We start from the raw sequence: 16,327 nt of genomic DNA, 5'->3' as shown, positions 1-16,327 counted from the left end.
ATCCCCCACCAGTAAACTACCATCTTTCACCTAGCCTGCCCTTGTGTGAAAACCTCAATGTGTTTGTGTGTATTAACCTGAAAATCTTTAAAGCTTTCTAATCCATTTGTTCTTGTGTGGAGGAAAGAGACAAAGAAACAAAAGGAAAAAATATGGAGGGAAAACAAAAGAAATGCACTGTACAAAGTGGTGTCATTTCCTACATCATGCCCCTGTTGAGTCACAGCATTTCACTGTCTCTCAACCCTTTTGCGAATTCACACTTTCTCAGTCACATGAGTCTTGACATTCAGCACAGATGTGTGGTGATAGCCTCTGCTATCACACTTGTACCACCTAAGCAGAAGCTGTAATGACAGTCACATGCTGAAAATCACCCTTCATACACTGTGCTTTGTGGCCCAGCAGGGCAGCCTAGTAATTATATAACCTGTCCTATCTACAGGTTTTATCACATTAACAGCAGCATGTTCCATGAAAATGAAGGGGGTAAAGGTCACACGCAAGGCCGTTGTTGTGGTTATGGTCTGCTAAGCCAAGGAGTCTGAATTTGTATGCAGTCAGATGAAGTTCTTCGTGGTAGGCTTAACTCAGGGCTAAAATGCCCCATGGATACTGAAAAGGACCTTGGACAAGATGCTCAAAATTAAAGTTCAATATTTTTAGCCTAGCTACACCATAAAATCCATAATAGAATTTAAAATCTTTCTTCTCACCTACAAAGCTGTTAATGGTCATCTTATCTTAAAGAGCTCATAGTAACTTACTACCCCACCAGAGCACTGCGCTCCCAGAATGCAGGGTTACTTGTGGTTCCAAGAGTCTCCAAAAGTAGACTAGGAGCCAGAGCGTCCAGCTATCAAGCTCCTCTCCTGTGGAACCAGGTTCCAGTTTGGGTTCAGGAGGCAGACACCATCTCCACATTTAAGAGTAGGCTTAAGACTTTCCTCTTTGATAAAGCTTATAGTTAGGGCTGGCTCAGGTGAGTCCTGAACCATCCCTTAGTTATGCTGCTATAGGCCTAGACTGCCGGGGGATTTCCCATGATGCACTCTCCCTCTGTATGCAACCTCATCCCATTAATGCATGTTACTAACTTGACTTCTTCTCTTTCCCGTAGTCTTGTGCTTTCTCGTCCCTCTCATCTCTCCTCCCGTCACTTCCTGCAGGTGTTCCTGGCTCTGGAGCAGTGGAGTCTGGATCTGTGCTTGCAAGTCACTTGCTGCCCCCGTGTTCCTGCTCCACACCCTTTGCTACAATTATTGTTAGTTGTCCTATTGTTATCATTGTTGTTATTATTATCATTAACGTTACGATTATTATCATAAACATACTATACATACTATACTATAAATATCTGTACCATTTATATGTATATTGTGTAGGCTTCTCCCCTCTACCACTCCATCCCTCTCTCCCTCTTTATGGCTATCTATTTCTCTCGTGCCCTTTCTTGCTCTCTCTCTCTCTCTCTCTCTCTCTCTCTCCTTCACCCCCAACCAGTCGAGGCAGATGGCCGTCCACCCTGAGCCATGGTTCTGCTCGAGGTTTCTGCCTCTTTAAAGGAAGTTTTGGGTTTCTATAATTATATCAGAGTATGGTCTAGACCTGCTGCTCTTTTGTGAAAATCGCTATGAGATAAGTGTTGTTGTGATTTGGCGCTATATAAATAAAATTTAATCCAAATTGATTTGAAATAATTTTAGATTATGGCACAGTCAATGACATTCCCATCAGCCTCAGCTGTACTTGTGTAGCCTTTAGCGCTAATTAGAAAATGTTAGAATGCTAACATGCTAAACAAAGATTGTTAAGCAAAGATGAAAAAAATTATACCAGCTAAACATCAGTCTGTTAGAATTGGGATTTTGACCATGTTAGAATGCTGACATTAGATTTTTTGTTTCTCCTCTGGGTTTGATTTTATGACAACATAATTTAGAACTGAGATGTTTTTCAAGAGTTGACAGTCTAGTCTGGGAGGTTGAAAAGTTGTTGAACACACCACGGAGCACGGAGAGGTTTCAAACTACTCCTTTCTTCCATCTGCATTAGGAAGCAACAATAATGAATGTACATTGTGATGAATTTCCTGTCCCAAGTAAGTTTTAAGGCTGCAGCCATAGTATGATTTCCATACTCTACTGAAGAGAAACTACAGGCTGGCAGAGTGTCCTTTTATATGATTAAAAAAAACCCATACCACTAAAATGTTGTCACCTGATTTCTGAGCCTCATCCTCTCTTAGAAGAAAACTATCTCACAATCTCCCTGCAGCCTTCGTGTTGGGATTTAACCCTAACATCTGCCCCCTCAAAGGGTCGTGACCCAAACTCATCCCATCACAGCACCAATAACACACATTAGAGCAGTTTGGTTTGCCCTCATCCTGACCTGAGAGTGCTGATACTTCCTGTTGCCACACGTCTGTCCTCAGGTCAAACATTACTCACTGCCAAAAACCTCAGCTTAGGGGTCAAGTGTTCAGACACCATCCACTGCCAGTTTTCATTTCAAAGTTGTTTAGCTTTTCGCAAGTTGCAAACACTTTGATTAATGTGTTGTTGAGGGGACACACTGACAGATACATTGCACATTCTCCAATCACAAATTTATCTTGGCAGCATTTAATAGCCTCTATATATATAAGTCATTAATACAATACCACGGTAACCACATCCTGATCCATATCAGTAAGCAGCTATTCTGTACCAAAGTCAAACAATAAAGAATAAGCATTAAGTATGGAGGTCTGTGAATCACACTCTTTACTACTAAATGCATGCTGATATACACTAATCTAGATGGTTGCATGAAACTTTTTACACATACCAGCATGCGAACACATGTGTACAATTACATAAACTAGGTAGTGATTAGAGGAAAATTCACCCTCAGTGCATTCCAGGATGGATTTTAGCAAAGGTAAATATAAAAGTTATGCTACTGCCTCAGCACACACACACACACACAGACACATACACACATTCAAACATTCAAACACACACATTGTGGCTGTCTGGATTGCTGGTTGAGGCTCGCGTGGCATCTCCCAGCTGTCTTAAACTTGATGTATACAAGGTAAAATCATGGCCCTGCGCCAAATGACTTTTTCTTCTTCCCTCCTCTCAGACATGTTATTGAACCCTGAGGGCCAGATGTAAGAATGGTTGTGTCTATTTGGTAACCCTAGACTTGCGAAACTCTCACGCACATACTAGCAATGGCTGATACAAGGAGAAAACCAAGACTAAAACTTATACTAAAGAGCAACAAATTGTTTGGAAAAACTGGTAAATTTGGAATTACATTTTCTCAGCCTAAATAAAGTAAATAGCTGGAGAATATTCTAAATATAGCGTGCACTTGAACTGATATTGATTTTTTCAGTGGGCTTTCTTTTAGATAACTAAAATATGTGCTGCTGACGTACGTGCCATGTCTACAACAGTACATTGCTTAGCTTCCACTACAATTCTCTGTTTCTCCAAACTGGGGATGTGTTGACCGCCATCTACTGCAGGTAATACACATTGTATGGATAAGTACCTCATACAGCCCCACTTCAAAAATCCCTATCCCTTTAAAGGTAGAAGACAAAACCTATTTTGTGTTTCACCTTGAATTCCTTATGAATGTGATTGTAATATGATTTTGTGACTGTTCCTGAATAAGAGAGGGTTTTCTGCAAGAAGGAAGACCTGAAAGTGTCTGTCTACACAAACATTGGAGTTGAGAAACAAAATGAAACACTCAAACATTCAGACCTGAAGGGCTATCACAACTGTTTAGACTCACATGTTGTTCAGTGGAATAAATGTACTTGGAGGGATTTCACTGTATCCTCTGACCCTCTTGTACTAAATACTAACGATAACTTAATACATAACATTAATGATTACACGAGTTTCAAAGCATGCATACTTTGAAACTGTAAGCTACATAAATATATTTGGACTCTCTGACACACATTTCTGTTATATTATGTACTCAAAAGACACGGCTGTGAATAGTCTGGACTTAATGTACCATGCTCATTCATTTTAATTTCAAATCCAATGTGCTGGATGCCAAGTAACACCTGAAGGGGAGGCCAGCTTCAAAGTCAATGGTTAGACAATGCCACAATTGTACAGTTTGTCCTTTGGATCAGAGAATCAGATTGTTCACATGGCATAAAAGACAGCTCCCATGTAAGCACTTCTGTGCAGTGTTCAACCTGGGACCTGGCTGGAGTTGGGATAGTCTGTGCCTCGCATACAGAAAGAGCCCTCTGTTTGTGCTCGATGAGGTGTGCCTAGACCATGATGGCTCAGATACCTTTGTACCATCATATACAGGCTGCCACTCCACAGTGACCGAACCCCATCCTCCAAATCCACAGTCCTCACCAACCCCAGAACAAAAGCACAGGAGAGCCAGAAGTGTGGTAGTCTAATAATTGGCAGACAAGGTCTACCACAAAAACTACATGGACGTGTTGATAGAGAAATCAGAGGGTCTTCTGGAGGACGTCGGACAACATTCACAAGCCTAGATGATGACAAGTCATTCTGTTGTAGGCTACTTGGCTATTTGTTGCAATGCACGGCAATCTTACATCTGCACTACAGAATAGACTAATCTGATGGAAGAAACAACGCGGTACACAATGACAACCAATGCACAATGAACAACGTGTACAATCGCAAATCTAGGGTAACCACCTAGACACGACTGAAAGAAAGTAAAGACCTGCAAAGGGATGGAAAAGGCTATGATGGTGCATTCATGTGTGTTTGTGTGCATGTGTAGGTCTAAAACTAAAGAGAACATTTAGCCGGCCTTGAGGTCAAAAAACTGTTTCCATGACATAAATACACTGGATTCATTCCGTAAGAAATATAATGACAAACAGAACCAGAAATTGTTTGGCATTTTTGTTGAAATAATAATTTGATTATCACAATAGTTTTTTAATTTTCAGACAATCAACTAATCGATTAATTGACTAATCGTTACAGTTCTAATTCAGTGTATTTAATTTACTGTACCTCGCTACATGGTAGTTTTTACTTTTGGTGTCAGAGTCTGCCATACGCACAATGGATTCAAATTACTTTACACGCATTAGGGATTCACAGGAAGCATCCCGCGTAAACCAGTGTAATTTGATCTCATTGAAATCAGCCTCACTGTTTACTGTTCATGCTCTACACTGTGTCACAGCTATTAAGTTACTGCTAATGCAAACTGAAAATTTCCTACTGCTGCTGTTTCACTTTAAAAATATTCAACCAGTGAAACACAGGGTGGCTTTTACTGTGAAGCAGTATCAGCAAAACAAAGTTTTGATTGTTTGTCAAAACTTTTTTGATGGTGGATCAGTTTAAAAATCAAAATACTGTCAGATCTTGTTGTTGGGTGAAAAACTTATTTATTTATTACAGATACACCAGTTGCTCATCTCTTTTAAGAGTGTTTGCTGTTGTATTAAACCGCACTTACTGCTGTTACCATAACTAACTACAGGTGTCGCCAAATGAACCAAAACAGAACACTTCAGGATTTTAAGTTTACGTTTAAGTTTTGAGCTTAATTGTAAAGCTAAACATTGCCAGTCTCCACAGAAAATTCACAGTACTTTTATTTTTCAAAAGGCAGAAGTTATTTGCCTTTATCCACTTTTATCAAAGGGCGTTTGTATGTTCTAGTTGAGAACATAGCAGGCCTGCACCATCTTGGTGACCCCTGCTGCAAGGCAAACTAAACACACCAGCACTGTAGCAGCAGGCCAGCCAGCCAGCCTCAGAGGCCACACAGCCAGGCTGCATGAGTCACACAGTCCAGAGAGAAACCAAAATGTGTAAAAACTTCACATTGGCAGATTAGTTTGTTTACATCCTGCACTGGACGTGATTTGGCCAGGCTGCAGCAAGGCACAGCCAAAAAGCCAGTCTTCTCTTTCCTTCCTTTAACTCGATCCTTCTCTGCCTCTTTCCTTCTTTTTTTTCTTTCCTCCTAACTATCTCCACTTCATCTCTCCCAGTCTCACCGCTGCCAGGAGCACATGACCATGAGGCAAAATGAAGCGGAAAAATAAAGCAGCCCTGCCCTTGTAAAAAAATTTAAATTAAGTAAAAAAAAAAAAAAATCAGACAAATTAATAACAACATGAAACAGATGGGGAAGTTGTATTTCCAGAATATAACAAGACATTCGTAAAAAAAAAAAAACACTCTCCTTTCACCACCACCCCCCTACAGAGTTTGCCAAGTTATGATCTCATACTTTGTAGGCCCTCTGCTGAATATCTATCCGTAGTGTCAGCTCCAAGATGTCAGACTTTTATGACCAATTTCTCCTCTCGTTATCTGCAGCAACAATTAGGGGCCTGCGAATTTAATGCTGGAAATATGGAAGTGTTTTCCTGACTTGGAAGCAAACTCAGGATGGCTCAACCTGAACCTGTGTGTGTACACAGATGGGTTAAACCCATTAATACTTCTTGTAATGTAGGAGAGACTGGTAAAAGTCAGTGTGAGGCTGTGTCTTTGTGCGCTATAGGTGTCTCACCAAGCTAGAGTATAATAAAGAAAAAAGGTTACTCTGGGGAGACACTCACACCCTCTATAGGCCCTAGTTTTGTGGTCATGCCTGGCACAGTTCTCTGAAATCTTTTAACTTGGTGATGTCGTATCTGCATCATGGCGTACTGTAAGAGCTACTGCCTTGCTTCCTGCACCACCTCGGGGTCAAAGGTTAACCTCTTTCTCTTCTATTGGATTCGAAAAATTTCTCAGTTATTTTTGTTCTCTCTGAAATGGTGTCACTTTTTAAACACTGCACATTTACACAAGTGATTTGAGTGCTAGCTAATTAGACCTCTGCCCAGGTTGAAGATGAGTCATATGATGATGCCAAATTTAAATGATAAATGATAACGTATCCCCCCTGGCCACCAGCACTCTGATTCTGACATTCAGTTTAATTGGGACTGTTGACCAATATTTGCCTTTACATGGACACCAATCAAGACAGTGTAATTGTAACCACCTGAAAGTTCTGGGCCCCATCAGGCCCAAACAGCCAGATCCTAATCTGAGAAGCTGGACCGCATGGTCACATGATGTTCTGCCATGGTGCGGGATTCAGAAAGATAATTTATCACAAACATACGCTGGTGTTACCAAACAAAATAACGTTTTACCATTTGCCTATAGTGGAGATCATTCTGAGCGGTTTTGACTTTGTGAAACTGCTACTGCTTCATGTATTATTTTCATTATACTGTAGCTGGAAACCTGAGAAAAAGAAGAGGAAATTGACATTTCAATGACAAGAACTCATTGTCAGTTACAACAAACATCAGCTCAATGTCATGACTCACTTAAACATAAAAGTCTTTCCCTTAAGTGAAAGCGTGATTTAACAAGACAAGAGAGGGTTGTAATTTGCTAATTTAATGTACTCTACATGCATTCTCTATGCATGAACCCTGACTGGAAATGCATTTGGAGGCTTTTCCATTTACTTTTTTGTTTTATTTTGTTTATAGGGTCAGTGTGCATACTGGAAATGTAGAGTTAGCCAAACGGTTAGTTTTAATAAAAACAAAGACAAACCCTGCTGTTTCAGACAACAGCGAATCAGCCAACAATAAAAAGTGTTATCTGTGAGTTAATCAACAACTTTTTCAGTTTCAGTTCTATTACATGCATACATTACAATATCATCAGCATACATTGGACATACCATAGCACACTCTAATTGCAAATTATTAATTTATGCTAGAGTAAAGTTGCACTTTGTGTATTTCTGTAAAAGCTGTACATAGGATATCCAAAATTGAGTATACGTTATGTACCAGTAATGCACCTATGCTTTACATCTCCATCAAGTAAATTAATTTTACTGTTAGTGCAACCTAAATAACATTATATTTTACCAAATAAATATCTCAAAGCCGCTATTTTAAGCAGCTCACTACAATAGCAACAGGAATTCCCAGGGGACTACTTTTGTGTTTACTTGACGAACAAAAATATGAGAATAACACACATGCTGGTAAGTACCAGATTTCCCTGTATGTGTATGATGGTGCTGTGAACAAAGGCTCCGACAGTTGGTGTGAGCATAAATTATCTAAATTTGGTGATAACTACAAAATTGGATTCAGGAATTATGTTTATGCCAAATAAAGGCCATGCCTTTCATTACAAATCCACATTTTGTTCTGTTCATCTACGTGTTATGCAACACATTTGAAGAATGTTGAATTAAATATTAAAATGTTTAGTTGATGTATACTGATATTGTAGGCCTATTCTTCTTCAATCAGTTAAGCTCAAATGTCAAGTCCTTTATAAAATGCCACAAGGCAGCGCTATTGTTTCCAGCTCAGCACAAAAAACTAATGATTTGTTTCCACCAAATTCGACTGATCAAAGACACGCAACTAAGTTTAGACACACAAACAAACAAACTGAAAACTTCCTCAAAGTGGAAGTTACAGAAATTATTTTCTTTATGACAACACATAGCCTATTTGCACCACGTTCCAAGACAGCACTGTTTTAATGCTGATACATTTTAACATAATGCTGTCATCTGACATGTGTTCAAAAGTAACAAATGTGTACTGTCAAAAAAGAGAACACCAATGTGTTCAGTGTTACAATCCTCTCTGAAAGTTTGCATAAAGGCCATGAGCTCACTAGTAATTACTGCAGACGCCATCACAGCCAGTATGAGATATTATAGGAATAGTTCTCTCTCTCACTCACTCTGTATTTGACTCCTACAGGCTGGTATCAACAGGAAAGAGGTAGCCAATGAAACTAATTGGGTGGTGTGTGTTTTATGAAAAGAACAGCCTGTGCTGTCCCGAGCTCCCTCCCACAGCTCTCTGACTGGCTGGCTCCTAAGTGGTCTGCTTTTCCTCTCTCTGCTGTGATTGGAGCCAGGCAAAGCCAATAACTAAAACCCCCCCCCCCCCCCCCTCTTTTCCTCAAGACCTACCCTTGTTGTTTTCAACTTTAGAGACAGAGCTGGGCTGAGACGATCCAGCACAGTCACAGTCTGCACTATGTATGTGCACTTTAGATGGACTGAGTGTAATGGATTTTAGTCCAACAACACACATTATATATCTGTATTGTATCAAATATTACTGGTAAACCAGTAACTCCATAGGAAATAGAGTTGCTATTAGTAATTTTTGGGACTATTTTTGCTTTGGAAGTCAGGTTACTACAAAAATAAGCTGATCCTGTCGCTACTGTCATTCCTCAGACAGAAGAATAAGAACCCATTAAACCTCTTTAATAACATGGTTGAATCTCCATTTGGTCTTTTTAATCACTATGATCAGTCCGCCAGTTTACATGGGCGGATCATTTTAAACTTAAATTGTGTATGTTAAGGGTGGGGTGGTTGTGTGCACTGCAATCAAAATAGTGAGCACATGCATTAATTACACGAGCACTGCTTTTTAATCAATCAAATTGCAGATTGAAGAAAATATACAAAATGCACAGGATATAAAATCGATTATTAGGCTCAGTTTTGCAACAGTTTATTTATCTTAAAAACAATAATGAAAATATATATTTACAAAAAATTTCACTTTGGGAAGCTATACATACACCCACAACAAAAAGTTCAACATAAATAAGTTACTATAATTTTTTCAGTGTTTTTCAAAAAAATAAAAATAAAAAGGCACACAGGTACACTTCAAAGTTTTACACCAAATGAGGCAGTGTCACTTTGTTTTTCTGCCATAAAAAATGAGAAATTAACAATAGTGCAATTACATGTTCCACATGAATTCCACACGACAAAGACAAATCTTTGATTCACATATTTGCATAAGTAGCCCAGGGATTTTAACATATTTTATCTGTTAACCTGGACTACGCCACTTATTACAAGGGGCAGGACATGTGACCTAAAAACCACTAAAATATTAACTCACCTAATTTAAAAATAACAGCTAATTCTTAGGGTTATTAGCAAATACTGTTAAAATTTGGTTGGATATTGCTCAGCAGTTTAGCCACCCTCCCCCTCCCACCCCTCCCCCCAGAGCAAAAGGCACAAACTTTGGCAAAAAAGAGTTGTTGTTGTTGTTGGTTTTTTTTTAAAGGATGTTATTAAAATGGGAAACAAGAAGACATTATTTGCATGTAAACTTTATCTGTCCTGGCTGTTCCCAGTTAGATGGACCCTCAACTTACAGTTTGGCCATCTGGGCCTTCAAACACAAGATATATAACACTGGGACAAATAAAGCCATAGAAAAAGACGACATTTTGTTTCCATAAAACCCTGACTTTTAGAAATCTGCATTTTTAACTTACATCAATTACCTGAAAAATGATACAATATGACAACTAAAATAATATTTCTCTGTTGGAAATTGCACTGCAACTCCCCGAGTCGAATTCACACTTATTCAAATACATTTAACAAAAGTTATGAAAAGCAAAATATGCTTTTTTTTTATGTGCTACATCTGAAATATAGGTAGTATATAAAATAAAATGAGCAAAAATCCATTTGCACACTGCTACATTGTCTGCTGCTTCTGAGGCTATTTAATTGAAATGAGTGCCAAAACTTGATAGTGTACATATTCAGTGCTTGTGCAGCCTCTCCTCCTCCCTTCTTTAGGAAAAGGCCGCTTTTATATTTTCTCCCTCATCTGTCAGGTGATGAGAAAGGCTACAGTATTCCACCAGCAACAGGTCTCCTCGGTCTGTGGGACATAAAGAGGAAACAGGCTGTTGAATGGTGCAATTGAAAAAGCAGTTGCTCATGCTTGATCTCCGTCACGCACACACGCAGAGGGTTGAAAATAAAGAAAGAATGCAAGTTTTAAAAGGCTGATGACGTGTAAGTGCCGCATGCAGGAAATAAATGTGTGTTTACAGCTGTCATTAAAGCGTTACTGATGCTGGTGATAAACAAGTAGGCTGCAGGAAACTCTGTTGAACGCCTATAGTAGGCTATTTTTCACAGTGGAAGCCCATATGTTATTATCCGTATCAGTTAATAACAGTGAATTAATGAGAGGATCATTCTAACCTGGCACTGTTTTTCACTGGACCTCCGCGCTGTTCTCCGGCCTGCTCGGTCTCTCCTCCGCGGCTTTTAGCGCCTGACTTGCTGCACCGTCCGACTCGTCTTCATCACCATCATCACCTCCGTCTGTACGCGACCTTTTACTCTGACACTCGCTGGAGCAGGGACCTGACAACAACAAAAAGAAAAGAAAAAGCACGCGAAAAAGTTGTCAGGGTGTTGTTGTGTAGAGCTGCACGTCAACTTAAAAAAAGAAAGAAAGAAAAAAAAGGGGGGCACCTGACATCCTCGGCAGATTGCTGAGAAATGTCACTACCAAGAATAGCCCGAATTGTGAAAACGTGCAAACTACAGTGTAGTCCCCTATAGAAGAAAGTGTGCGTTACACTGTTACTCTCACTTATAACAAGAGATCAAAGGACTTTTACATGTATAGGCATTCTGAGTTGGTCCCCCTCGGTGGTCCCCCTTCGACACATCTGTTTGTAGCCTACGGTTGAACACCGGACACAACTGTTGCTTCGCGCCTCTGCATTGCGGCACATTGGCACCGCAGAGACGCACGGCACAGCGAAATAAACATGCGTGACACCCTTAGTAAGTTAGCCCAATTTAAGTCACCTGAAGCTCCTGAACGTCTTTTTCTCGAACCGTGCCTGCCTGGTTGGCGAACCGACTGCCTTCCGCTGCTCCCCTCGCCATCCTGCCAGGTATTCTCGCCGGGCACATCGTCGTCTCGCTGGGGCCGCTGGATCCCGTGAGGCTGCCGGAGGTAAAACTCCGGTGCGTTGCTGTCCTCCTGCCAATCGTAGTTGCGCGGAGTGAGCGGTCTTCCGTCGACGGGATCGAAATTGTACTCATCCATAAAAGCCTGCACGTCTTCCTGCAGCGAAGCCGCGAAATCCCTCCGTGTCTCCTCAGGGTCCCGTCTCCCAAAAAGGTTTCTGCGGACCGGAAGTCTGATGTTGTCTGGCTGCCGGGCGTCCACCCTCTCCACTGTCGGGCTCGCATTAGAAAGGCGAACATCTGACATTTTGTTGCACATATGACAAGGGAAAAAACATACACAAACAAAAACCAAAGCCCTTCAAACGTCTATTTCCAAGTAATATTCCTTTCAAATGCAAAGTCGCGGGGATGACGCATGCATACTCCGCGCGTATCATCCAAAACGCGTACGCGCTAAAATGGAATAAAACCTCTCCAAAGGCAGGGGGGGTTTAAGAAAGCCACTCCTGTCAAGTCCGTAGTAAGGCAGATGAAAACAACAAGTCAAGTCATAACAGCCAACATGGCGTTAGAGGGAGCTGTGACTGAAGAAGAAAAGTTGACATCAAGACTATTTAAACAGAGAACGCGATTCATTGGTCTGCGCACTAGGACCGCCCATAGAGCTCTTAAAGTCGAACCGGGGCAACAACACAGGGCAGCATTGGATTAACTCCGCACATGAATATGGCCTAATTAATCTGTTTGATTACTTAAATACGTGAGAAGGAGCAAAAGAAAGGGACGCTGTGGTTATAGAGGAGTGCGTGAGTCTTTCCATTAGCACCTGTTTTATCACAGCCCTAACTCCATTTATCAAGTTAGATATTTAACTGAACACCTTAAGGTCAAATATATCATTTGATATTATGAAGTGTCGCTGTGTTTACTCACAGTTAAGATGCCCCCGGTATAAAGGTGCTAGGTGTAGGCTAAAACCTGATAAGAAAACAACATTGGAGAGAGATTTATCTCACAGCAGGAGCACTAGTCTCTGTGGTTTGGCTCCAGGCTGGTGATAAAAATCATCAATCATCAAATGATAGTAAGAGTGCTGACACATATCACTACTTGATCTGATTTGGTGTCACATAAACTGCTCAGGCACACTTGATTCAATCAGTGTAAATCCATTCAGTTACAGCCTCCAGGTTACTGAAGGACAAGGAGACCTCTAAAATGAGGGGGGTTTTTTGCAGGAAAACCCAAAAAAGAAGCCACAAACGTGCCTCCTGGCATACAATGACATCAGCTCTGAAGCTGAAAGCCTTCCGTCATCGTTGGCACGCTGCCTATCGCTGTCAGACTTTGCCACTGGTGCCACAGGGGTGGTTTGTGTGCTTCACTGGTTGTAATTGCTTGTGTGTGCTTAGAATTTAAACACCAAGGAAACAGAAAGTGGTGCAGCTTTGAAAAGGGAAAAAAAAAAAAGACCTTGAAATTTACCACCATTTCCCTCTGGGAAGTACTGTAGTAAGTTTGTATCCTGAAAATTCCTGACTTAAGAATTGAATTGTTGTTCATGTCAAGACTTAAGTTATCAAATTTATCTCCTGGACATCCCTGAGCTGAAGAAGAATCCTGTAGTTACTGAGTGAATGCATCGGCTATGCACTGCTGGTGTACAGTTCACAATGTCCCAACTAAAACTCTACAGCGAGTGCTGCTTTGCATTCCTCCACAGAATTTGCCAGTAAAATCACTGGGCCTGCCTTTAAGGCCATGCTGTTTCAATTAACCATTTGAAAAGAGTCAAACATCTCGTGATGAATACAACGAGGCCATCTGTTAAATCCATGTTATCGCCGGGATCAGACTTAATCCATAATGCATTTATGCTGCTGCAAACTGTGCACCGTGTTGTACAGAAATAAAAACAGATTTTGATACAACTGATTGGACAGGCAACTGAGAAACGAGGCAAAATAACATTTTGTTTGGGTCAAACATGCATAACCAATGGGTTTTTTTGGGTTTTCAGTTGGAAATATTAGGGCACATTCTCCTAGCTTCAGAGAAAGACACAGATAAATGTAACTTAGTGGGACGATTCAACTGTTGCAGATTCTGTCAGTAAAATTAATGTTTACACAACTGTGATCCACGATTAAAGAGCCACAAAACAAGAGGAAGGTCATAGTATGTATCTGTTTATAGTTTAAGATAACACAGGCAAAAAGTGTTGGACTCCACAGAAGTCAACATCGATCCCTCTGACCATGGAGACAGAAATGACAGAACAATGATGCACTCTTAAAAAGCAGGTGTCAGCGTCAACACAAACATGTGTCTGCAGTTAGAGAATTACTCATATAAATGTTAGTTACAATCTGTCACTGAAAAGTAATAAAATGTGTTTTCTCATAAAAATGAGTAATAAAGCATTGCACAATTCATCAAAGACAAATTGTATATGTATCTTATCAATCTTTCCAGAAACTGGGCTTGAGAAATGTTATTAATTCCACATCTTCATTTCAGACACACAATTATAATAATATTGTTGAGAATTGTTGCTGAATTGGGCGGGAAAACAGATATTAGCAGTAAGTTTAATGCTCTTCCTCCATATTTATGAGGAAATGTGTTCCCGTCAATAAAAATTTGAAAATGTAGCCATTTTTAACTGCTGCAAACCAGTGTGTCCGATCCTGAGCTTGCAACCACAACAGGAGATCCGGCAACTCTAGTCACACCCGTTGCTTCCTTCTATACAACTCAGCAAATAAACAACAAACAAATAACACCCGTAGGCTAATACAGCAGCCTAACATTGCTGGCCACAAACATGAACCAGTATTTTTCTGATGCGTGGTGTTCATTTTCCACCAAACTAATAATAAGCGAGAGCTATGCTAATAAATTACAGGATGTTTTGACTTTTGGTACGGTGTTTTTGCAGTTTGGTCCTGTATGGGTTTGATAAATCTGACACATCTGGGACTCTTTATATAAGCATTCAACCATTTGTCTTCTATCATTGAGCAGGTTATGGACCTCTTTTCCAATGTCATGAGACAGCAGCCTTGGAGCTCTGCTTCTTCTTGGCCAGCTCGGCCTGAATCTGATGGGGGAACTGGTCCAAGTGCTTGTTCACACACCGCATGCAGAACCTCTTGGTGTAGAAAATACTGCAGTCCTGACAAAAGAGACCAGCGTCAAGGCTCCAGTTTCACATAAGCACTGGACATGCCTAACTCACACTGACTTTTAGTTTTCAACACTATTTATTTGTGAAACCTGATTAATTAAATTTCAATCATATAGATGTGCCACATGTTTACAAAGTCATCTGAGGAAAACATCAAAACCACAGATGCACAGTGATCTACAAAGTCAATTTATGCCAAGTGGAAAACTGTCCCAGGAGCACAGCTTGGTTTTCAAATGATTTCTTTTCTCTGTTCCAAAAATTATTTCACAGTTGCCTTTAGACACACACACACACACACACACACACACACAGAGTATCTGCTGATATGATGTCGTTTGTCCCTGGAAGAGCATGCCAACATTAATCACTTGATAAACTGAATTACATGATGACATATTTAGTCTGTGGCAAAAAGACTGTAGCAATTCAAGTTGAGGACATCTTACCGATCCAACACAGACACACGTGTTGCACAGGCTACAGTTAGAGCCCAAAACAAGAAACTTTTCCTTGTCCGGACTGAAGGGGTCCCTGGTCACAAAACACTCCTCAAGCAACCTGATGCACGACAGAAATGTAGGCATAAAATTAAGCTGAATTATAAATTACTTTAGGAACATGTCGTTCACAGAGACATACCATAAATGTATTTCAAGGCAGTTAATGCTATAAATGCAACGCACAAATCGCTGTGTATCCAACGTTAGACGTTGGCGTAGCAGCTAACAAAATTAGCTTTAGCATAGCTAGCTCCCGAACACTAAAAGGAGCCTTTTGCTTAATGTTCACTTACACAATGGCTCTGGTGTTTGGTGGTTTCTGGCCGTGGTATGTAAAAGGGCTACTCAACCCACACAAGTGGCAGGTAAATGTTTTTTGAGGGGATTCACTTGTGGTGCGCTCCATCGTTCAGAACAGAGGAGCAGACAGAGTTAGCTAGTTCCTGGTTTTCATGTTGGTGCAGCCATCTTGTTTCATGAAGTTTTACCGCCACCTACTGGACTGGGGGAGTACAACGATAAACTGTGTGTAGAGCAGGCTGTAATAAATTAATAGGCTACAATTTAAAATTATTATTTAATTACAAATGGCACTAACAAAAATATAGAGAGATTCTAGCTTCCATAGCTTTATCTTTTGAATATTTATGGTTAAATGATTAGTCAACTCTTCATATTAAATAAACCACCAAACTCAGATTTTACAGCAACCTGTAATTGAAGGGAAAGCACAGATGTAATTAATAACATTAATGGCTTACTGGGACTCTTAAATAGAACAAAGCTATCATTAACATTATTAGTTCCACCTGTGCCTTTCCTGCTATGACAACTCATA

The 16,327-nt window shown here is 40.3% G+C and overlaps 2 protein-coding genes across 2 annotated transcripts; both read right to left on the bottom strand.

Annotated features, from left to right (window-relative positions):
* Nucleotides 1-9,527: 9,527 nt before the first annotated feature.
* On the bottom strand, nt 9,528-12,394 carry cdkn1ba (cyclin-dependent kinase inhibitor 1Ba). Its single transcript, XM_038738336.1, has 3 exons — nt 11,689-12,394; nt 11,071-11,235; nt 9,528-10,741 (listed from the first exon to the last, which is right to left on the bottom strand). Exons 1-2 carry the CDS (start codon nt 12,110-12,112, stop codon nt 11,084-11,086), a joined length of 576 nt encoding a protein of 191 aa, XP_038594264.1. The 5' UTR covers nt 12,113-12,394; the 3' UTR covers nt 9,528-10,741; nt 11,071-11,083.
* A 1,574-nt stretch (nt 12,395-13,968) lies between these two features.
* On the bottom strand, nt 13,969-16,048 carry cdpf1 (cysteine rich DPF motif domain containing 1). The gene is made up of 3 exons (XM_038738337.1): nt 15,783-16,048; nt 15,436-15,547; nt 13,969-14,974 (listed from the first exon to the last, which is right to left on the bottom strand). Exons 1-3 carry the CDS (start codon nt 15,893-15,895, stop codon nt 14,846-14,848), a joined length of 354 nt encoding a protein of 117 aa, XP_038594265.1. The 5' UTR covers nt 15,896-16,048; the 3' UTR covers nt 13,969-14,845.
* Nucleotides 16,049-16,327: the final 279 nt, after the last annotated feature.

This window comes from Micropterus salmoides, unplaced genomic scaffold (genome assembly GCF_014851395.1).
Source record: "Micropterus salmoides isolate LMB-PRFRI ecotype aquatic unplaced genomic scaffold, ASM1485139v1 Ms_hic_scaffold_23, whole genome shotgun sequence".
NCBI classification, from domain to species: Eukaryota; Metazoa; Chordata; class Actinopteri; order Centrarchiformes; family Centrarchidae; genus Micropterus; species Micropterus salmoides.
This window is presented reverse-complemented; position numbering and strand designations above follow the sequence as displayed.

Excerpts from the sequence above, each read along its gene's own strand:
- cdkn1ba (XM_038738336.1), bottom strand. The coding sequence starts at position 12,112 with ATGTGCAACAAAATGTCAGATGTTCGCCTTTCTAATGCGAGCCCGACA. Across the intron at positions 11,236-11,688 it reads AAGACGTTCAGGAGCTTCAG|GTCCCTGCTCCAGCGAGTGT; the intron begins GTGACTTAAATT and ends TGTTGTTGTCAG.
- cdpf1 (XM_038738337.1), bottom strand. The coding sequence starts at position 15,895 with ATGGAGCGCACCACAAGTGAATCCCCTCAAAAAACATTTACCTGCCAC. Across the intron at positions 15,548-15,782 it reads CCAAACACCAGAGCCATTGT|GTTGCTTGAGGAGTGTTTTG; the intron begins GTAAGTGAACAT and ends GTCGTGCATCAG. Across the intron at positions 14,975-15,435 it reads CGTGTGTCTGTGTTGGATCG|GACTGCAGTATTTTCTACAC; the intron begins GTAAGATGTCCT and ends CTCTTTTGTCAG.